The sequence below is a fragment of the Vicia villosa genome, linkage group LG1, assembly GCF_029867415.1.
Source record: "Vicia villosa cultivar HV-30 ecotype Madison, WI linkage group LG1, Vvil1.0, whole genome shotgun sequence".
In the NCBI taxonomy this organism is placed as follows: Eukaryota; Viridiplantae; Streptophyta; class Magnoliopsida; order Fabales; family Fabaceae; genus Vicia; species Vicia villosa.
The window spans coordinates 245,772,281-245,796,519 of record NC_081180.1 but is presented as its reverse complement, the minus strand read 5'-3'; the positions used below and the strand labels follow the sequence as shown (position 1 = coordinate 245,796,519).

The following is a 24,239-nucleotide window of genomic DNA, read 5'->3' as shown; positions in this document are numbered from 1 at the left end:
GAAAATAAAGAAAAGAAACAATTCTTAAATGGAATTAAAAAAAAAGAAAAGAAAAAAAAAGAATTAATTGAGACTTAGCTCCGATCCAATGGGGTTGGTCCTTTGGTGTTCCATGGTGGAGTAGCGCTTTTACAAGCAGTAGATCTCTCTAGGCAGCAATCCAACCATTAGCATTTGAGGGTGTATCATGTAGTCTCAAGTGGTAGGCGTATAGAATCTGTGAGAAAATGATTGTGAAAATAAAATGCCAGGGGGAAGACTCAAACTCGCGCCCCAGCATACCAAAGCCTTTTCATGTGCATCGCTACCGCTTGGCCATTACGCACATGCTGTTATTCATTCGCCAGAAATCAATTATGAAGGAAAACGCTTCTCCTGCAGAGCCACCGTACGCGCGCGGCCAGTCCTTCTTCTCCGACGGGATGATGATTCCAGACCTGCAAAAACGGCCAAAACGAAAACAAGAAGGACCCTTGTCCACTAATTCGGACCTCACGAATCCAATGGTGAGGTCCATTTAACCTGAAACATGCTGCAACTATTAATACGAACAGATTTAAAGCTTATGCCCTAGTTATGGTAAACCTTATTCTTCACGTGGAAACTTCGTTCTAAAGGTTCAAACCTCTCCTAAACTGCACCAGGATCTCAAGAACATCATTAGTTTGTGTTAAAATCGCAAGTATACACAAATAGCAAAAAATCAAAATATGCAAGAATATGTCAACCATTGTATGCCATTCTTATGCATCAAACATCCTGGTTTTTGCCTCATCCTTACCTTTTGATGTCTCAGGGGCTGAATGGAATGGCTTGTATGCTCAGGAACGTATTGAAACCAAAAATATCTATATGCCCTAGTTTCTTTGAGTTTTTTATGATCTAAAACCCTAGCTCTTGGCCTCTTTTTTCTTATTTTCTTCCCCTATTGCATGAATAACTTCCACTATTTATAAAGGTGAGAATTAGGGTTATAAACTTGGAGAAAAATCATGTGATTGGTGATTTGCAAATTTGAAGAAATTTGATTGAAAAATTTTATGTAAATCTTTCTATCTTTGGTTTCAATCAAATCTCTTTTTCCTTCATGAAATTTCTTTGATTTAACTCAACATATCTCTCAATATTTGATGGAAAAATATCCTCATTCAAATCTTTGCTCATTTGCTTTATTCTATTTAATTTAAATTGAATTTAAATAATTAAATTCAAAATAAAAATAAATAAGAATAATAAAAATGACCCCAAAGGCCTATGGGTCGTGAATGACCTATGGATCAAGTTTGGAATCAAGGATTTGGGCCCATTTAGTTAAAAACTCAAAATTCACCACTTTGGCCTTCATGTATTTTCATCAAAATTGCTCAACTTTAGAAGGTCATAACTCTCTCAAAATTTATCATATGGAGGTGATCTAGGACTTTTTGGAAAGCCCGAGATGTCCTCTACAAGCCACTTTGGAACATATTTTGCATTTGGATATTTTATCTTGATGATATGGCTCCTGACAAAAAACAGCTTTTTGCGATCTTCTAGAAGGACCTGTAATGTATTGGCTCATATCTCTTAAGCGGAAGCATTTCTTGACCTTGGGCCCAACATCAAAGTTGTAGAGAATCAAATTTTCTTGAGAATGAGCTTTGGTTGAGGAATTTCTGAGAAAGTATGAGAGAATTATGACTGGTCAAAGTTCGGTTGACTTTTACCTAGAAACCCTAATTTAGCAACTTTGTACTTTTGTGGATTGTTGACCTTTTCTTGATGAATCATGATCAAATCTTGATCAAATGATGAATGAAACTTCAAAATGAGAATGTTGACAAAAATCAGGAACTTTGATTGTGATTTGACCATAGTTTGACTTTTAGGTCAACCAGTCGATTGTTGATTATTTGGGTCATTGAATGAGCAATCTTTTGAATCAGGGCTTAAAGCTTGGCATGAGGGTACTTTGAATCATATGAGAGATCATGGAATCCACTTGAGGTATCAGAAGTTCAAATTCCTTGATTAAATCAGAAACCCTAATTTAGAGGCTGTTGTTTAGGAGAGAGACTGCATGCTTTCTTCTTGTGTGTCTTTGAGCATTTGAAAGTCAGATGGACTGAAATATGAATAAATATGTTGGGCAAATTTTGGGGTATGACATGCTCATTGTATATAAACCACCGCGTGAGCAGTAAAAAGGTATGATTCTATTTATAATTCACTCGCCCCTTTTCCATTCACTCAAAAATTTGGACATTGGAGTACTAATTTGCATGTCCATCCCCGCACAATCGCATTGGAATAGCCTACAGCACCACATCGAATACCACCACCAACATTCCTAGTTTCCGTTTTCGAACGGAAACAAATACATATTAAATAAAAAAAATTCAAAGTTTCTATCATTCTATTAAACGTATATTTATTTATGCATGATGACATGATTTTATCTTGGAGTACAAACCTTGTTTCTTTCTTCTCTCTTCCCTACTTATGAACTTTGTTTTGCTACTTAATTTCATTCTCATAATATAACACTATCATCTATAAATATTCTGATACATAATTCTCTCTTTTTTCTGATTGAATATGTTCCTTGGAAATGAATACAAAGAGCATAGAATCAAAAGATTTTTACATATAACTTAAACAAAATCATTTTGTGATTGACTTGTCTTCAAATTACAATATCGCATATCGATTGAAAATTTTCTCTCATCATATAGGAATCAAGATATTGAATTTCTCCATCTTCTAGTACTCTTTCTGTTCTGTTCTGCAGAAGCTAGATTATTACTCCGAGGCGAAATATCGTGATCATGATTCTGCACACTTGTCATCTTTGTTAGTTTGCTCAATTTCTTCCAACCACTACTCCAAGCTGAACTTTGCTTCTGCTTTAATATCTTATCAAATTGTTTCTGCAAATTTTCCATATCGCTTTGAAGCTCCAAATACTTCGCTTTCACGCTCTCCAGCTCAAATTTTAGTGTGTTGACATCTTTTTTAGCAGCTGTCCATCCTTCTTGGAATGACTGCGGAGTCGCCTCGAGTAGTGTTTTTCGGTTCGTAACCATTGGTTGAGTAAAGGTTTCAACATCTTTCAAAGAAGGATTGGATAGTGCAGTGCTTATCTTTACCTGTTCCGCGAATAGGACTTGCACAACTACTCTTAACGGAAGCCTTTCGTTTTGTGCCGCGTGCATGCATGCGTCAATTGAGAGTTTCTGACAATCCATTACGCGACAGAGTCGTTTCCTTTCGTGCTCAGATAATGTCGGATGTGCCTGTTAGTTTACTTCACCGTTAAGAAATCCAAAAACCGTAGAAATCGAAATCATAGAATAAAATTTAAACTAAGATACCATCATCACAAGTTCTAGAAACAGAAAATAATTACCTTAAGATAGGAATCAATAGCTCTATAAAGACCATCATCGCAGGTTCTAGCCGATTCAGGTAAAGCTTCAGCAAGTACTTGAAATTTCGTCAATGAAAGGTTTCGATCTCTTGAAACTTCGGTAAGATAGCTATCAACAAGTCTTGCTACTCTTGCTTTTGCATTAAGGTTACTTCCTAAGTGTTTCTCGGAAATCGAGTGTCTTGTTGGACTAGAACTTTCGGTTTGTTCTTGCACAAGAAAATGCTCGAGTAGCCTCAAAACAAGATCGACATCATACATCATTGTTTCTCCTTTATTATAACAAGGAATCAAGAGATCAGAAAGTGTAGCTTGCTCGAATTGCATTCCAACTCTTTTCTCTAACTCGGTAGCCAACGCAGGTGCAACTTTTAACATGATTGCCATTCTCAGAAGCCTAAGAAGAAAAGTGCACGAAACCGTATCTTTCTGAGGAGGAATAATGCTTATGAGACTCTCAATGATCATTCTTTGTTCTTTAGCTTGAAGAGTTGAAGTTTCGTCTCTTGTTCCGCCCGATACAATCATATGAAGCCCACCACCGCCGCCGCCTTTAATCCAGTTACTACCGCTACCGCTACTACTACTACTATGACTATTATCGATACCGTAATTGCTCGTTTCGTCGAATGTGATTGTTGTTTCACTAACCAACCCTTGTAACCATTTAGTTGCATAATGCATTATCGCAGCACCGATTAACTCAAATCGCATTCCCTTAACCTTAATAGCAGTAATGACTCTAACAAAATGATCAATCCTAAGAATCGAAACATCTTCAAACCACCAATCAGGAGGAACTAGTTGATTCTTACTCGGACTCGTCGCATCTTTCATCATATCATTATTATTACTATTGCTATTCCATCTCGGACTTGAAATTTTCGACGATGTTCTTCCAGTGTAAGACCACCTTATCCCTTTTGGATTAGCACAAGCTTTCCAAGCAATCGACTCGCTGCATCTTCGAACGATTTGAAGATTCTCCGACCACGGTGAAAGCTTTTCGCAGCTTTTCAAAACGACTATAGAATCTCTCCACGACGATAAAACGACATAGCTAAGAAACGCTTCGGTTTTGAATATAAGATTCCCTTCTTCTAAATCTTCTGTCATTTCTAAATACTCAGCCGAACATCTTAGTCCCGAGATATTTCCCGCCGTTAAATCAACAGCAATTCCATAACAAAACTTAGCTGCAAGTTCAAATGCCTCAAATCCACCCGGAATATCATTCATAACTACCTTATTCACATCCGGTTCGCGCGATTCGTATATGATTCTACTCATCTTCCCACTTCGAGATATTAGAGGATACTTTCACAACAAAAACCACAAATCACACTCAACATATAGTACCACAAATTCTAAAACCTACCATCTCAGCAGTATAAAAATTACGGTTAAATATGTTTTTAGTCCTTATACAATTACGACTTTTTAACAAGGACTAAACTCGAAAGATCGCTGAATTTTGTATAGACTAAAAACATATTTAACCCTAAAAATCACGAAAAAAATCATAGATCGAATGAATTGAAAGATACCTTGTGTAAGTGGAAATTAGCTTCTCCAATTTGAACAAGAAAATCACTTGGAATATCAGTTGCAACATACCTGCATTAAAAAAAATTTAGATTTTTAGTAACATTTTCAAAATGCAATAAACCATTACTAATCAAGATTATACAGAAATAGCGGATTATACAGAAATAGCAGACAAACAGACAACAAACTGCGCCGCTGTATATAATTAACATACCAAGAGTGACCTCTTTGAAGAAATCCTTGAGTCTTAACACTAAGTTTGTTTGAAGTGAGAATTCCATCTCCATATTTGTGTCTTGCAGCTGAATCACTCTCAGATTCCCACATGCTGAATGGAAAAAAAAAACCAGATTCACAGAATGTATGAACTGTTGTAAAAGGAAAGTAACTTTGAATCAAAACCAAAAATATTTTAAGTTATCTTAAGAATTGTTGGTTTCTTTGAAGAACAAAAAATTGTTGGTGTTACAGGCTGTGATGAATGGGAATAATAGTGAATGGATTTTATGATATGGATTAGATGATGGAAATGTATGCATATAAGGACAGTGGCTGTTTCTTAGTGTCTTTATGTCACAATTTACATGTCTTTTCCTTTTCACCTTACTTTTTTATTCTTTTCATTTTTGTTATGTTAAAGACATTCCTTTTATGATTAATAAATTCATGTGAAGATTTAGTTGATGGATAATGTATAAAGTATCTTTGTTGGAAACTAATACTACCTCATTTTCTAATTATAAATTTTTTTTTAGTTTATTTTTTATTATAAAATTTATTTTAATTAATTATTTATAGTAAACAGATTGGCGGTGGATGATGGGATGGGAGAGAAAAATGAATGTGACTTGTGTGGCTCTATGTTTTGTAGTGCTACTTGCACCAAAATTTGACACTTGGTGTTTTTACAACCGTTCAGATTATATGTTGTAATAAATAAAAAACACTAGTTTATTTAAGAATTATATTATATAATAATTTATAAATGTTGTAATAAATAAATGCTATAATTTATTTGAGAATTATATTATACAAATTTTCACATATATTAAATAAAGTGCTCGAGTGATAAAGAAGTTTCTGCAAAAAATAATATTTAAGAAATACCGACTCATGTCAGGGATTCACGAGTATTGTAGAGTTTAATAAATTTTACAAATTAAGTACTACTCATTAACATAATTGATTTGTAATTGTAATGATAAGGAATGATTAGTCTAGAACGTGATTTAAGGTTTTGGTAAAAAAGGAAGTGTATGTGTATGGAATGATTTGTGGGTTACTAGTTTATAAAGTGTGAATTCAACACATGCAAAGTCGTACCAATTTGTCTCTTATTACGGCCCCCCCTCAAACGGATTCATTTTTTGTTTTGCCATGCCCATGCACTAAATGAATTTGAACTACCACCAAAATATATACATGGAGCCAAAGGGGACCCCCGCCTTGTATTGCCTGCATTAGTTCAGAGTTTAGACCCACATTCTTTACTCTTCTCCCCTCCATGGTGGATGTACATTTTTAGACGTAGAGACGCAGATGAAGCTCGTGCGCATGTTCCACCCTTGTTTTTCTGTAAATTTAGGTCCACATAATAATGTCCGTCCGCTTATAACTTGCAGTTCAAGCTCATGCGTATGTCCCACCCTTGTTTTTCTGGGACTACAATTTTAGGCTCACATCCTTAATAATGTCTATCCGCTTATAAGGTGCAACTCAATCTCGTGCGCCTATTCCACCTTTGTTTTTCTGGAACAGACTATAGTTTTAAGTCCTCATCTCATCCTTAATAATGTATGTATGCTTATAAGATGCAGCTCAAGCTCGTGCGCCTGTCCCACCCTTGTTTTTAAAAAATAGACTACAATTTTAGGCTCACATCCTTAATAATATCCGTCCGCTTATAAGGTGCAGCTCGAAGTCGTGTGCATGTCCCACCCTTTTTTTTTTAAACAGACTCTAGTTTTAAGCCCACGTTCTTAATAATGTCCATATACTCCTTTGTTTTTTTGGAGACTTTAACCGTACAAACATGTCAATTTGCTAATTCTAAATAAAATCATAACATGTATGCTTTTTAAATTGATTTCAATTATTATTAAAATTGTCATAATTTGTGTGTATTCTATATTAAGAAATTACATAAAAAATCCTCCAAAGGTCTGTTTGGGAGGACAATTTTGAAAATAAGGAATGACTTATTTTTTAAAAAAACATTAAAATATTTCTAAGTATATATTATAGTTTTCTTTAAAAAAATATAATTAAAATCTTAAGTATATTATAAGATATAGACATAATCCTCCAAAATATTTCTCAACCATTTCTGCCCTTTTCTTTTCTCCTTTATGTGAGCAAGAACTAACTAAATAATAAAGCTTTATGGAGAACAACACAGTCTTATATCGTGATTATTTAGAGAGAAAAAATGTTTAAAAAAATAACAGCATGTATTTTACATTTACTTAATTGTAAATTAGAAACCAATACTTTATCATTGGTGCCCATTTTTGCTTTTGATCTCATGCTTCAAAGATGTAAACATGAAATTCCCGGATAATAGCGCTTCTTTATCTGCACATTTCAAGTTCCATGATTTAGTAAATGCAAAGTGGAAAGAGGGGAAAAGTATATATTCATAAGATCTGCAGAGTTGTTAATATTATTGATCTTGAAGTGGGCGAGAAGTGGGCAACAGTTGATTTTCGCCCACTTCAAGATACATAATATGTTATATGCAGAAACAGCTATTATTTACCTGTTAAAGTCATGCAACTTACTTCCCTTTGAGCATACCTGGCCAATGCCTATAATAAAAACTTGATTTTCAGTATCAATGTTGTTATACTCAATATAATTGAGAAAAATAATAAGCATTGTGAAAGCCATTATATTATGTGAGTATATCAAAAGATATCAATTATAAAAGCGATAATACTTCAAGCGAAGCCAAAATGTTAAACCGAGAGTCTCAACTGTCAATTGAATGAAGTAACACGACTGATGAATGCTTAATGGCTAATAAATTGTATGACTTGAATTGGTCTCTCGGTTCAACATCTCGGTTTAGATAGATTTTTGAGGAAATGTCGCATTTCCAAAAGATTACATTAGAGACGTCGTACACAATATATATCTGTTCCACAAAAATAATGAATTTTTTAACATCACTTAGAAGGCATACCTGCACTGATTGCAATGCAGCTTTGTCTGGTGTTGAAGAACCATCGTCTGAGAATATATTCCTGGAAAAAAAACACATAAGGATATATTTTTTCTTAGAAGTTGAGTTGTGCTTAACTTAACCTCTACAAAACCAGTTTGTGAGGTGAGGGATGCCTCCAACTTATAAACATACTTGCAGGTTGCAAAATGCAAATCATATCTCATCTAATGCAGGACTCTCAACACTTTTTTTGGAATATAAGAAAATATCTTATACAGTTATACTAATAACCTTGCAAAGATATTATATGAGTATACTAATTTATTTTTCAAGAGCAGTTTATAATCTTAAAGTATCCAAGACTATCTCTTAGGAATTTATTTTATATTACTGAATTATTACTATGATTTGTGTCCTGATTTTTCTATTTAATTATGACTAGGAGTCATGTATCACTATTTATAAGGGTTGGGGCTTAGTCTTATGTATAAGCTACTATCAAGTTATTATCAATAATATTCAAGCTCTTAGTACTTCTCTCATCCTTTTTATCTAAAACCCATTACTTTAATAACTTTGAATAAAGTAGAAAAGTTCATATGAAGTATGCAATGGGACTGCTTCTTCACTCTATCACTATTCAAAACGGTGGTATACAGACAAATAGTTGATCGGCAGTTTCCTACTTCCAACGGGTGCAAAAAGAGCAGTGAAGAGGATACCTTCATATCAAAACCTACCTCCATATAATACTGGCGAAATCACCGGGTTTAGCTTCTGGCAGTATAGCAGCATCATAAGCAACAATATTCCCATAAAAAATCTTCTCAAGCTCCTTCATCCACTTAATCAGTAGTAGGTTAACCTGCATTTCAAATTAAACTACCATAATTCAACAAGAGAGGCCACTTACTACATCTACTCCAACTATTTTGGAAAAAATTGTGAAAAAGAATTTATGGTAAAAATATTATATCTATATCTATTTGTAGAAGACAACTGACCCCTGCTTTGGACACTCTAACCTCCACATCGTGATTGTAGATTTCATAAAGGTACTGCCCAAATTCAACACCCTCACTTCCCTCTTGCTTAATACGGCGCAAGTAAAACCACATGTGAAGTACAAGCAAAGAGAATGTTGTTTTGAATGTTTTCTCCAAGTTAAACACTGCAAACAGGCGAAAAATGTTTATAGAATGTTACAAACTATAGCACTAGTATGACAAGTGCTAATCCACATCAGACTCCTTCTACACCGAAATTGATTGACTTTGATTGATTTGCAAACATATAACTTTAGAAAGTGGTATGTCTAGCCACCAGAGACATGATGAGATTGCCTATATGAAGCTTTTTCCAGTTGTCTTTACTTAAATGGTTAGAACTTTAAAAGTGAGAAAAAAAAAGTATCAAAAAGATGAAATATAGTTTTGTTTAATTAAGATTTCTTTGATCCTTAGGAATGAAATCATTAGAGAAAACGTCAAGTAAACTCCTATTGTAAAAACGAAATTGCGGTCGGTAGCTTTGTTAAGGAGGGTAGACCACACTAAAGAAAACCCGATAGGGCAATTGTTTATGGGAGAGTCCGAGGAAAATTATTATCCAAACCATTAAGATAGATTTGGATTTAAACGGTCTACCTTTGAACATGATTAATGATAGGAAATTCATATCATCCATATAGTCGATCCTACCTACTAGGAAAATATTTTAGTCGTTATTATTTAAAATTTCTTTAATCTGAAAATATTTTCTCTATAATATAAGGCTACCAATATAAAACAGGGAAAGAAAAAAATAAATATGAGCTAAAGAATAGAGGAAACTGAAAGGAACATTTCTGTCCCACAGTACATGTGGAGAAGTTAATATTTAATGTTGTATGCACATATTTACAAAATTTTATTTATCGTCTACCAAATCAAATTCTGTTACTGGGGAGGATGGTTACCTAAAACATCCCGTAAGGGTAAACAAGTGGTATATTAGAGAAAATAGCCGCAACTCTTAGACTAAAATACCAAGATGCACAGACATACATATCTCTGATATCTGTACTGTAAGAGAAAGATGACTGCAACCTCTACAGTGTTTGCGTAGGTATGTTTCTGTTGTAAACATGTTTCATCGTCAATAACTAATTTCCATGTTTGATACAAAATTTTATTAACCGGTAGGGCACTCGATTTCTAGAACTGGTTCCCTACTGTATTTTCCTTCCAATTCCCTACTCATTCAATAACCGTCTAGTAACATAACTATTGCCTCAATACATAACTACACCCTAATAATATAACAATGCTAATAAGAGGTCTAAGTAACAAATAATAGTAGCTCATAAAAACAGTTTATATCTTGTACAAAAACAGAATTCCATTTTATTTTATCTTTTGTTATAGAAACAACTTTTACATAATCACTTACATGATAAGTTGTCTATGCAAAAAGAGCCAATGTACAAGTGTTTCTAAATTGTAATGGCAGGAAGAAAACAGACCTTCGTAAATAAGCGGTTTCTCAACTTGAGAAACAATTCTTTTGTAAACAACATTAGCCCCTCGAATCGATTTGCTCTGCTTACTATAAAACAGCATGAGTTTGAGCATGAAACGCTTAAACCCCTGGTAATCAGGTTCATCAACTCTTAGAGGCGAGTCACGCGGCAGCGCCAGAGAACATGGTTTAGACCAAAACATTTTGTCTAGGTTAAACTGCAAAAAGTACCCCAAAAAATTATTCAATTTTTTATTTTCGCTATGTAGCACCTGTCACCTCTGGAAAAATGTGTATCCGTGTCAGTGTCGGTTGCACCCATACTTGTGATTGCGTTTCATTTATTCATTTTTTTCAAATTATTACCGGTGTCGGCGTGTCAGTGTCGTGTCTTCGTTGCTTCATAGGGTTTTTGTGTGGGATTAGTTAGATTCGAGTAATAAAAGGGAGATTAAAATTGAAATTGCATACAATAGGTTCAACTTTGTCTTCAATGATTGGTGCAGCTGCAACCCTAGCGTAGGTTTGATGCATTGGAGCTCGAAGTTTTGAGAGTGGAATAATTGCTTTGGTCCATGTTCGAAACATTCTGATTCTGATTCAATCACAATAACAATCGCAATGAAAGGTTTTTGATTAATTGAAAGTAAGAGAGAACGATGATTGAATGAATAATGAAAATGAAATTGAAAGCAAAGAAAAGGAATTGGAGTTACTTTGGGAGTGATCTGTGTAGTGTACGTGAGAATCACTTGGGGAAGCAGAAAAGGTGCGCTGCCAAATTCCTCGTTCTTTGGTGAAGAACGGTGGATGAGGTGAGGAGGAAGGCGGCGCGGCGGACGAGAGGAGAGGAGACGTGATCTGCGACTGAGGGAGGTGGCTGTGTTGTGTGGCTGCCTGTGGGACAACGTTGCTCGCGTTCTTACATAAACCCACCGTTAAGATGTACCAAATCAAAACTAAACCTTTTAACTGCAATAAAATTAAATTTTAGCTTTTTGTTGAAGTAGTCCTATATACTTTTATTTCTAATGCATTTTGGTTAGTACATTATTATAAGGTTTTTTTTTTTTACAAAATTCATTACAATGATATTAAAAATATTTTTAAATTGAGTTACAGTAACATTTTATTATTAATTTAATTTAGATAATCTCATTACCATTTTCTCTCCTTCCTTCTCTTTACTCTTTATTTTTCTCTTAATATCATTTTCTCTCTTCATTAAAAAATAATAATAATAATAATAATAATAATAATAATAATAATAATAATAATAATAATAATAAAGAGAGTGCGATTAAGATAGAGACAAAGAGTAAATAAAAAAATTTAAAGGCTCTTGTAAAGATCTAACTATTGTGTGTTATTTGGAAGTGAGCGACACTAATAATCACAAGAATCTTATATTCAAAATGGGTAAACGGTATAAGTATTCTAAGGCCGTGGACAATTGGAAAGGGCGCGTAGATGAAGGCGTGAGGCAAATCTCCTAAGGCAACCATGTTAGCTCTCTCCTCTTCAGAGCACGACAATCATGTTAACTCGATCGCTCCTTTTGAGAGCAGGGCTCTAAGATAACCTCCCCATAGTTTCCTGTTCCAAAGAAATTTAGGTGTTTCCAGAAGGAAACCACCTTCTCTTCTAAGGTATAACAAGTCTTAAAGTCTCCATTCCTTGATGCTTGAATGAGTTGGTCGCCACGTACAACTCCAAATTTTCTAAGAAAGAACGGGAAGAAAGAGAGTCAATATCAATACTAGAATTGAAGGTACTCTCGTAACTCCCAGGCATCCCAGTTAAGATTGAAGAAGGTTTTAACGCAACTTATCCAAATAGAATAAAAACTCTGAAAAAATGTTGGTTGAAAATGAGTTGAGATCCTCCCTTTATAAGACAAAGAACTTATGTCACCTAGGTCATGAAGGCCTCCCCCAAACGCACTTTAACGAGTAATCTCAACACATATTCTTTTCTAACAGATGTGACGGAACCAAGGGTCCTCAATGCACTTGGCTTCCTAAGACAGACTCGTCATCAAAGACATTAAATACAACACACGATTCCCTAAGTGGCGCTTGAGGAACTCGCCCCAAACCTTGCTTGAGAGACTCGACGCAAGCTTCGCTTAGAAAACTTAATAGATGACCCATGATCTCATAAAGGTAAGTGAGGTGGTCGCCCGAAATGTATGGCGAGCCTCTCGATAAGATATCCATGATCTACCTCACTTATCATAGATTGTTTATGAGGTGTCTAAGTAATAACGAAAACCATTTTCTCCACCTCTCAAGGAAGAGTCAATCTTCCCCCACCCTCACGCTTAAGATATTGATGAGGAAACTTGAGAAAATAAATGTCTAACCTCTAAGGTTAAAGGATAAGGTCAAAGGATATCCACAAATTACAAGAAAAATTATAGTCTCTCACAATCTTTACGTCTAAGGTTAATTGGCTAAGGTCAAAGGATATTGACGGGTAATGCATTGAAGCCTATATTAGTCAAAGGATATTGACGGGTAATGCATTGAAGCCTATAAAGGTTACAAGTATTGTTTTTTCAATTGGCTTGAGCCAGAACTATAATACCATGCCCAAAATCCATTCATTTTCATCCTAGATTAAAGGAGGCACGTCTCTATGCAAGACCATGGAACAATCACCGACTTTAACCATGGTTTACAACAAAGAATTATGAGTTTAAACACCCAAATCATAGCAAGATGTGGAGAATGGAGACTTATCAATTTGAAAAAAACCATGATGGTAAGAAAAAAGACAAGTATAAATCAATTCAAATCCTCTAAAGTGATTTTTTTGCAATCTTTAAAGTGTTCTCATTTTCAGTTTTGATTTGGTCTAATGGAATAGAGCATGAGTTTCATGGGAGGAAATGTGGAATTATAGGATGCCATATACATTTCAATGATTTACATCCGTGTGTAAACCTAATTGGGTAAGATCCAAATGTTTGGCAAGGTTTTGTTTTACTGCATCAAAGTATGACTGTACTATCACCCCTTCTTCAATACAAAGAAAAAAATGAACTTAGATTGAGAAACTTGTTGAAAATAATTTGATCATTAGTTGATCACAGAAGCTAAATATAGACACTAGAACACCACAATTTCATGTCATAAATAAATCTACATCATATATGGAGCAATATGAACAAAAACTGAGCACAATTTATTTGTAAATTATCATATACACTTGATGCATCACATAGTTTTTTTAATGCATACATAAAACTTCGAAAATCTCAGCCTCTCAGCTTGTTGAGAGTTACTGACTTACAAGTATAAACTTCAGTTGTGAAGTTAAAACATAAAAGCTAATAACAGTAACACAATAAAAATTATTAGCTTCTCAGAATAGCATTTGGCTTTTTCTGATTGCGGCTATACCAAGACAGAAGAAATTTCCCATTGTATGAACTTGATCTCTTCATTGGACTAGGAACACCCTGCAAATATCTTGCTGACCTACAAGAAAAGCTACTACTACCTTTCGATGTAGCTTCCAAATTCGCACTTCCAGCCAAATTCGCACTTTCGTTAACCTTTGAAACACAATCTTCATTACCATTACATTCTTTTGATTCAACAGTTGCAAGAACATTATTGATACCTGCAACAAATGAATCATCCATAGAAACCGATCTCCTAGGCCGAATGCTAATACTACCGCTAACTGCATCGACAACTGGCCTTCCATTTTCACATACCTCCAACTGCCCTCCTTCATCTTCCTCTTCTACAGCCCCATTCCTTAATTCAGAATCAAAAACCCTATTTTCAAACCCTAAATTGGATTCAGTTTCACCACTATTTTCATCAGAAACCTCAATTTGTGTACCAGAATCAACAACAATAGATTCCAAAGACTCAACCCTTGCAATTGTAGGGTTAGTACTAACAATTGGAGCTCTACACATAGGACAATTAGTATGCGAACTAAGCCAAGTATCAATACAAGGTAAATGAAAAGCATGATGACACTTAGGTAAAAGCCTAAGACTCTCTTCTTCTTCAAACTCACTCAAACAAACAGAACAATCCGTTCCTTCAATCAAACCTTCGCCTTTCTTATACTTACAAACATTAATTGCATTTATAACCGATTGTTGAAGACCTTGAGTTCGAATATACCAAATTGGATGATCCACAATAGAATCATCATCATGTTGTTCATCATCAAAATTCATCCCGATTTCTCGAGTTGCTGATTGTGGCGGAGGTGTTCTTGTCCTTGCCACTGCTCTTAACCTTGTTCTTCTTCTTGACCTAAAATTGACATAAATTGCACGGATAGAAACAAGTAAGAAAATAAAAGCAAGAAGAGAAAGAGTGAGAATGAAGTAATTGGTGATTTTGTGTTGGTTTTGATTTGAATTGTAGAAAGGAAATTCTTGTTGAGGTGGTGGTGGTGGTGGTGGTGGTGGAGAATAGTAATTAGGGTTTTGGAGATTGGTTAAACAGATATTGAAGCAAACAGTGCAATCTTTGTTAGATGAACAATTAGGTAAAGCTTCGTTTATGTGACAAATCGAGTCGCATATTTCTGAGATCAATTTTCTGTGATGTAATCCCATATTATAATTCTTCTATTCAGAAGAAGATGATGATGATAAAGTGAGGTTTACAGCTTTTACTTCTAAGCTTCCATTGAAGTAGTTAAATTGAATCTTATACGAATGTTATTTTGTCAAGTTATTTTGTCTTTGACTTTTAAGACATCTGATTTGATTGATTTTTCTGTGGATTGTTGGTTAGTTGGATTTTGCTTTCAAATTCGATTTTTTTACTGTACTGCCACAAAAATGAAACAAATATACCATAATGCCACAAAGTGAAAATAAATTACCAATATGCCACACTTGTAGTTCAGATCCGGCCACCCCTTGGACGGACGGATGAAGAAATTTTTTGCGTAGTTTGGGTCCGGCCAGGGGTGGGCCGGACGCTAACTGGACCATTTTTTTTTAATTTTTTTTTTGTTTTAATTGATTTAAATGATTATTAAAAGCTATAATTGATTTTTTATTTTAATTAAAGATTAAAAAACAATAAAATTAAATAAAAAACATTAAAATATAAATTAAAAAATTTATTTGCCAATATTTATAAAAAACATTAAAATATAATAAATAACATTAAGAATCCATGTGACACCCCAACCCAATCTATGCCTAATATCAGACAGACATCCATCGATTAAAAGTGCCTATGATGATCCTGCAAATGGATGGCAAAATCCTCCGTCATCACATGTCTATTGCATAAGGCATATCGCGCAAAATTTTATGCGTGCGATTAGAGACAAAGAACTACGTAAAAAACTCGTCAACATGGGTAATAGTCTGGTTGATCTTTATGAAGTAAATTTTTCAAATTCACTTTGTCGGTTTCTTGACATGTTTATTATTTGTAACAGGATATGCATTGACGGAGTCAACGTACAATTACTATAGAACCGAAATTCGTCAGACAAATAGAGATGCTATAGAGTGGATTGAAAATATCCCCAGGGAGAAGTGGGCAAGGGCGTTTGATAGAGGGCAACGATGGGGACACATGACGACTAACCTTGCAGAAGCAATGAACTCTGTGCTAAAGGCTACCAGAAATCTTCCAATAGCGTCTTTGTTTTCGGCCACATATTTTCGGATGGGAGCATTATTTGGTCAACGCGGACATGAATGGACAAAGAGGTTGACATCAGGCCAAACTTTTACAGACAAGTGTATCAAGGGGATGACTGAAGAAGTCAACAAAGCAAGCAGTCATAATGTTTACCAGTTTGACCGGGAGAGGTTCTATTTTATGGTGGCCGAAAGAATGAACCGCAACGATGGTCGTCCAACTGGTACTTACGGTGTTGATCTGCGAAAGCGAACATGTGATTGTGGAAAATTTCAAGCGTTCCATTTGCCTTGCTCACATGTGATTGCAGCATGTGAAAGTATACGCCAAGACTACACCATTCACATACCCGACGTGTTCAAGATACAACATGTTTTTAAAGTCTACCAACAAAGCTTCCAGATCCTCCCACATCAAGACAATTGGCCTCAATATAGAGGGCCTACTCTTTGTCATGACGAAACTATGCGTAGGAAAAAAAGAGGCCGCCCTAACAGTACTCGGATTCGAACCGAAATGGACGACGTGGAAAAGGAAAAGAGAATGTGTGGGATATGCCGTGAAGTAGGCCATATCCGAAGTAAATGTCCAAATGTATCAGGCCCGTCCAATAGGCCTCCTTAATGTTTACTTCAACTAGCTTTATTTAATGTTTACTAAAACTAGCTTTATGAATGTAATATAATGTTTTTTAAATTGAGTTTGCAACCATCAATAACTAAAACAACATTTCACATTGAACATAACTAAAACAACATTTCACATTACTAATACAACATTCAATGACATCGAAATAAAGACCGCCACAAATAAAACAACCACACATGAAACACTTAAAACGACATCACAGGAAACAAATAAAACATATTCTAAGAGATTACAACCATCAACACAATATCGTGTGGTCCTAGCATCATCATAAGGACACCAGCGTCATTTTTCACGGCTCTCCAAGAACGAGTTACTACTCCATTTTTGTCTTTCTCTGTGACCTGCCTTTCAATTTTCCTTATCTTTTCACCCTCAAGAATGTTTCCGTCTAACCATCCGATCAAGTGCCTCTGTAGATGCTCGAAAGTTTGAGTGTTCCATAGTTTGATCTTCAACGGAGGCTTTGTTGCTGAAAAAAATAATGTTGCATCTCTCTTCATAGGTGGAAACGTTGGAAGGGGTTCAGAAGACATCTCCAATAGTAACACTATACCTTCAATTGTAACTGATGTGATTGGAAATGTGGTTGTACAGTCTTATTTATAGGCAAAAAAATAATAATAAAATATATGCCCTCGTCCATCTATTGGCCGAACCCACACATGTTCGTCCATCTATTGGGCGAACCCACAAATGTTCGTCCATCTATTGGCCGAACCAACACATGTTCGTCCAACCCGTGACTTACTCATAATTTTATTATATTTTAATCATTATTTTTAATAAATAAACCATTTTCATGATTAATAAATTTTTAAATTCAATTAAAATAAATATTGGCAAATGTATTTTTTTTAAATATATTTTAATGTTTTTTTGAACCTTTTATTATAAATTAATTTTAATTATATTATAATATTTTTTTATTCATATTTAATGTTATTTATTATATTTTAATGTTTTTTATAAATATTGGCAAATAAATTTTTTAATTTATATTTTAATGTTTTTTATTTAATTTTATTGATTTTTAATCTTTAATTAAAATAAAAAATCAATTATAGCTTTTAATAATCATTTAAATCAATTAAAACAAAAAAAAAAAAAAATGGTCCAGTTAGCGTCCGGCCCACCCCTGGCCGGACCCAAACTACGCAAAAAATTTCTTCATCCGTCCGTCCAAGGGGTGGCCGGACCTGAACTAAAAGTGTGGCATATTGGTCATTTATTTTCACTTTGTGGCATTATGGTATATTTGTTTCATTTTTGTGGCAGTACAGTAAAAAAATCTTCAAATTCAATTCAAATTGAGATTTTCATTTCATTATTAAATCTTTTAAAAATGTGCAATTCACAACAAAAGGAAAATTGAATTTACAACAAATATAATAAATGCTCACTTTTTTACTTTTCATTTTTATTCGATTGTTCTAGTCCGTTCACAAGGCACGTAGAGAAAGATTTAAGAGTGATATTAAGTGAAAGAGCGCGTTGATTTGGTGATTCTTCATTCTATCCGGGACAGATAATTCCTTTCTCCAGACACGTTGACAAATGTTTAATTAAAATCAACAGTTATATACACAATCACCTTCTCACACGTGTAGGGATTAATATACTATATGAAAAAGAAAATGTGTCATTTCAGTTTTCTTGAATACATTCTCACTCTCACATTACTCTCTCAGTGAGTGGGGGCATTGAAGTGCTAATCTTGCAAGTCAATCCCTTTTTCGCTGTATCGAAAACTTACTCCACTGATCATTTATGGTTTTCAAGCAAAACAGTGGCGGTGTCTGTGCGAATTGACTTTTGATTCCTACAAATTTCTCTAAGAACAATAATTTTGTATCTTATGAGTGCAAAATTGTTGTGAGTTTGAGTATGAATAATTAGCACTCATCGACTAAATTTGTTTGCTTTTCATCAATAAACTTCAACATTAGTTTATATTTGGTATAGTTTATGTTATAGTGTATACATTGCATTATTATGCAAATATCGTTGAGTTTGATTGTTTTTATCTCATTTTTTAGGTATTCAAGCAATGATATTTTGTCATTGTAATATAGATCATTGAATAAGCTTTCCAACGCTTCTGATCTGGCGTAAATCGTAGTTACGGTTCTCGAGTTATGGTGAAAACAAGAACCATTTTATCTCTTTGTTGTTAATTTCGCCAGGCGAGCTCAGGGCTGTTACATGCAAATTCGAAGCTCATTGAAAAGAAGATTCTGAAGAAACAAAGGATTGATCTCATGAAGGAATATTAACTTCGATAGAGGTTGAAGACATATTCGACAAAGATGTTTGAAGCTAGTCATACTGATAGGCCGATTGCTCTATCTGGGACTTAAAAATATTTTAAGTCAACCGGGCTTAGAGTTCGACGTGGAAGATTTTGAAATTGGCCAATGGCGGAATTTTTTTGGCCTTATCTGTTCCTTGAGAAAGACGTGTGAAGGTTTGCAAGAGACGAAGCGCATGCAGATATAAACGTGTCATCTTCAGAGTAGAAGACCGTTGTAGTCGAATCAGTAAATATAAGATTCTTAGTAGATAGATTTTCCGTGTGTTCAACATTGTACTATACTCAAAATACTTAAAGTATCTAGCGTATTGAGAAACGAGTCTCTAAAAGAAATGTACGTTTGAAACACCTTTTCTCGTTTACGGTTTGAAAGCAGTTTATTTATATTTAAAGCCATTTAGATTTCCTTTAATTTTCTGTGGAAAACCTTCACATTTCTGTTCAATTTATCTTCCTTCGCCATTTACCTTTAAAATCAAAATCTTTACAATTATGTTTCTTTATCTTTAAGAATGTCTTTACATTTAGCTTCCAGAAAACCTAAATAAACATATTACCCCTATACACATATGTCCTAAGATCAATCTATTCGATCCTACAAGTAACCAGAGATATTTTGAAAGACTAGCACTTGTTTATCAAAATCAAAGGTAAACAAATTGGCACGCCCAGTGGAACCCTTGTGTATTGGGTAATATTTTAAAAAATTTCTAATTGTGCTTTGTTAGTTCTACAAATAACTTCCTCTCAAACTTCGTTGTATGAGATTAAGAAGTACAGTTAATATAAATTGAAAAATCAAAAAACTCTGACTGATTCTCTAGTAAGTTATTCATTAACTTCTTGGTCAATTTATTTTCTTGCTAACTTTAGTGTGAGCTTTTAAGTTTTTATGGATCAAAATGGTGTCAGACACCTAGAGTCGAATACTAGTCTAAGGTCTAAGGAGACTAAAAAGGGATTGTCCAAAACACTCTTATGGGAAAATAATTATCTTATGGAGAAATCTAAGCAAGAAATAAGTAAACAATAAAATTCTCTCTCAGTTTAAAAAGCTTAAAAGACTTTTGAGTTATGTTCGAGAAATAATCTAGGGGAAGAAATTCTCCAAGGCACAGTGACTTCTTTGAAACCTAACATAATTAGTTTAGCTGATGGAGGTGACAAGCCAATCACCATGAGTTGCGTTTGTTTCTTTAAATTCTTTTGCTACAGTTTTTGTGTTATCATCCCCCACGTCATGATACAGTTATGTTAGTCTTTGTTCATGGACAACGTCGTTTTCTGGCGGACCTATTGGTCGGGCCTCCGTAGGAACAGTCGATTGCGTCAAATTATCAAGTTTATTCTTGCAACCATGGGTGTGGTGTCCATAACAGCCACAACTAGAGAAAATATTTTGAAGAGTTTAATACTGCATGATGTACCACGGGCCATTAACATTAACCTTTCTGACAACCAGCAAGGTCAGGTCAATCTCCACGTAAATTATTGCAAACCTTCAACTCTCTATATTCAAGGTATTAGTATCTACCTTAAGCCTTGGAAATCAAATCCAAATCAGAGTCTTCTCCACCTTGGCGAGAGGAGATTCAAAGTCTGGAGTCCATTAGGCCACTTCCAAATAATGGTCAAACAACATCCACGACCCTTCTGACACAATTTTCTTCCTATTTGCGAGCAATTCACACTTCACCATAAAGAAATCATTGTCAACGTCCATGATCTCAAAACCTCTTGTAAGTTTCCACATCTTGTTCAAACTATCCTTCAACAAATGATAGCCCACATTCTTCCCAAGGATTTGTATGACTAGCGCCTCTTTCCAAGGATTGCACAGTTCTTGAAAAATCTTCTCATCCATCGTGACCTTTAACAACAATTGATTTCCTCCTTCAAGAGAGACTTTCATAAATTCCTTTTCAATCAGGTTCACTCTCTCCTTCACGGTAGTTGATCCTTGGTCATTGGTGAGAATATCCTAGAACGACAGTCTCGGAGGCTTAAATGCACCATCATCCGGTGGCCAGACCGACGTCGGTGTGAAAGCGACAAAAAAGTTGTTGTTATTAACGTGACTATTGAAAAGCAACAATTATACAAATTCTTTGGATTTTCTTTTCAATATTTTACTATTATATTTTTATTTATTAATTTTTATTTTATTTAACTATTCTACTAATTACTATTAATAAATATATTTAATATAATTTTATCATTAAAATCAATTCATTTAATTTTTTTCTTTAAAAAATTGCGCTTAATTTAAATATATTGCTTTTATGTGATGGAAGGAGTAATAAAATAAGAAAAAATTTATCATGTTTGTCACGTTATTTTGTCTTAGACTTTTAAGACAAATGATTTAGTTAATTTTTCTGTTTATTGTTGATTAGTCGGATTTCACTTTTAAATTCATTTCAAATTGAGATTTTCTTTTATACTAAATCTGTTTGAAATTGACAAAAATGTTTTTTTTTTAAACTTTAGAACAAATATAATGTATATTATATTTTAAAATAATAATTTATGCTCACCACTTTTTTTCTCACTTTCTTCCATTCCTACTAAATTCTTTTCAATAATATAAATTTGTATTTTAAATGGCAATTAAATCATGAATGTAAAGGTAATGTAACTTTAGACCTTTTCATTGTATTTTATAACGTTTATGTTCCACTCACGTCACTCCATTTGTGCTGGTTTATTTCGTTTTGTATAATTCATACAGACATCTCATGAGTGTTCGGATTGAACATATGACAAACTCCATAATGCAGCTTCAGAATCTAGATTCTGAATTGTGTGTTTTCTGAAGCAGTTCTGTATTTTATTCAATTTGGTATGCATAATTTTAGATATGGACACTCATCATGAACCAACCGTAGTTTGAATGCGATGTTTGTCCGTTGAAAGTTGAAACACGGAGAAGCAGATGCAAACTGATTCTTCTGATTGACACACTTTTCAATCTCCTTAATTTCAAAGCCCCAGAGTGTTGCAAACTCTTTGCCAGAAGGGCAGCCGATGAAAGTTTTGACAGCTCGTAGTCGTCTTGACAAGTTAACATGTTGTGATCCAAGCAAAGAAGATAAGCAAGATGACATTTGCACGAGTTACATACTATTCTTGTGAAAAAACAACTTTACAACAAATACATTTGCACAAATACAATAAATCTTCATCATATATGGAACAATATGAGCAAAAAATTGAACAATATTTATTTGTAACTTTCTTGTTTGGCTATTATACACTTGATGCAGCACATAGTTTTTTCAATGCATACATAGAACTTTAAAAGTCTCAGCCTCTCAGCTTGTTGAGAGTTACTGAGTTACATGTATATAGTAGTACTTCAGTTTTGAAGTTAGCATAAAAGCTAATAACAATAACAATAAAATCAAAAGTTTCTCAGAATCGCATTCGGCTTTTTCTGATTGCGGCTATACCAAGACAGAAGAAACTTCCCATTGTATGAACTTGATCTCTTCATTGGACTAGGAACACCCTGCAAATATCTTGCTGACCTAAAAGAAAAACTACTACTAGTACTACCTTTCGATGTAGTTGCCAAATTCTCATTTCCATTAAACTTCGAAACACTATCTTCATTACCATTAGGTTCTTTTGATACAACACTTGCAAGAACATTATCGATACCTGCAACAAAAGAATCATCCATAGAAACCGATCTCCTAGGCCGAACAACACTAGCCATATCGACAACTGGTCTTCCATTTTCACATACCTCCAATTGCCCGACTTCCCCTTCTACTCTATTCGTCAACTCAGAATCAAAAACCCTATTTCCAAACCCTAAATTGGATTCAGTTTCACCACTATTTTCATCAGAAACCTCAATTTGTGCACGAGAATCAACAACAATAGATTCCAAAGACTCAACCCTTGCAATTGCAGGATTAGTACTAACAATCGGAGCTCTACACATAGGACAATTAGTATGTGATCTAAGCCAAGTATCAATACAAGGTAAATGAAAAGCATGATGACATTTAGGTAAAAGCCTAAGACTCTCATCTTCTTCAAACTCACTCAAACAAACAGAACAATCCGTTCCTTCAATCAAACCTTCGCCTTTCTTATACTTACAAACACTAATTGCATTTATAACCGATTGTTGAAGACCTTGAGTTCGAATATACCAAATCGGATGATCCACAATAGAATCATCATATTGTTCATCATCAAAATTCATCACCTGAGTTTGCTGAATCCTTGATGATAATGATGATGATGCTGGTGCTGGTGTTCTTGTCCTTGCCACTGTCCTTAACGTTGTTCTTGTTCTTCTTGACCTACAATTGACATAACATGCACGAATACAAACAAGGAAGAAAATAAAAGCAAGAAGAGAAAGAGTGATGATGAAGTAATTGATGATTTTGTGCTGGTTTTGATTTGATGAGGAATAGAAAGGAAATTCTTGTTGTTGATCTTGTGGTGGTGGTGGAGGGTAATAGTAATTAGGGTATAGAGGTTTGGTTTTGAGACAGTTTTTGAAGCAATTAGCACAATCATTGTTCAATGAACATTTGGATACAGAGTTTACTCCATGGCATATCAACTCACATAACTCTGGGATCAGTTTTCTGTGATGATGTTCCATGTTATAGTTCAACTCAGATTTTCATCTAAGTTGAAATTGATGATGATGATGAAAAATTGAGGTTTACAATTTTGACTTTTCAGCTTCCATTGTATGAGTACTATTATTGGAATGTTTGTATTAAATTAAATTTTATACAAATATGAATGGAGTATAATAATCCTCTAAAGATAATTAAGGGGAATACTCTGTCTTTGACTTTTAAAGATATTTGAATTGATTGATTTTTATGTGGACAGTTGGTTAGTTGGACTTCACTTTCAAATTCAATTCATATTAGGAAAGGGAAATACTTAAGGCATCATATGAATTATTACTAGACAAGCTGGAATTCCAATATGTTATAAAATTCTATTTGAATCGGACTTTAAGACTATATA

At 34.3% G+C, this 24,239-nt stretch overlaps 4 protein-coding genes across 4 annotated transcripts; all 4 read right to left on the bottom strand.

The window, feature by feature from the left end:
- Nucleotides 1-1,886: 1,886 nt before the first annotated feature.
- On the bottom strand, nucleotides 1,887-5,495 carry LOC131645075 (root phototropism protein 3-like). Its single transcript, XM_058915731.1, has 4 exons — nucleotides 5,172-5,495; nucleotides 4,957-5,026; nucleotides 3,389-4,726; nucleotides 1,887-3,275 (listed from the first exon to the last, which is right to left on the bottom strand). The coding sequence occupies exons 1-4, from the start codon at nucleotides 5,282-5,284 to the stop codon at nucleotides 2,718-2,720; spliced, it is 2,079 nt and encodes a 692-aa protein (XP_058771714.1). The 5' UTR covers nucleotides 5,285-5,495; the 3' UTR covers nucleotides 1,887-2,717.
- Nucleotides 5,496-7,249: 1,754 nt separating this feature from the next.
- Nucleotides 7,250-11,606, bottom strand: LOC131645074 (uncharacterized). Its single transcript, XM_058915730.1, has 8 exons — nucleotides 11,339-11,606; nucleotides 11,094-11,217; nucleotides 10,627-10,840; nucleotides 9,128-9,294; nucleotides 8,864-8,988; nucleotides 8,142-8,202; nucleotides 7,716-7,764; nucleotides 7,250-7,531 (listed from the first exon to the last, which is right to left on the bottom strand). The coding sequence occupies exons 2-8, from the start codon at nucleotides 11,208-11,210 to the stop codon at nucleotides 7,452-7,454; spliced, it is 813 nt and encodes a 270-aa protein (XP_058771713.1). The 5' UTR covers nucleotides 11,211-11,217; nucleotides 11,339-11,606; the 3' UTR covers nucleotides 7,250-7,451.
- A 2,184-nt stretch (nucleotides 11,607-13,790) lies between these two features.
- On the bottom strand, nucleotides 13,791-15,317 carry LOC131625011 (E3 ubiquitin-protein ligase RING1-like). The gene has a single exon (XM_058895933.1). It carries the CDS (start codon nucleotides 15,214-15,216, stop codon nucleotides 13,984-13,986), a length of 1,233 nt encoding a protein of 410 aa, XP_058751916.1. The 5' UTR covers nucleotides 15,217-15,317; the 3' UTR covers nucleotides 13,791-13,983.
- Nucleotides 15,318-22,430: 7,113 nt separating this feature from the next.
- On the bottom strand, nucleotides 22,431-24,010 carry LOC131625005 (RING-H2 finger protein ATL52-like). Its single transcript, XM_058895920.1, has one exon. It carries the CDS (start codon nucleotides 23,857-23,859, stop codon nucleotides 22,633-22,635), a length of 1,227 nt encoding a protein of 408 aa, XP_058751903.1. The 5' UTR covers nucleotides 23,860-24,010; the 3' UTR covers nucleotides 22,431-22,632.
- Nucleotides 24,011-24,239: the final 229 nt, after the last annotated feature.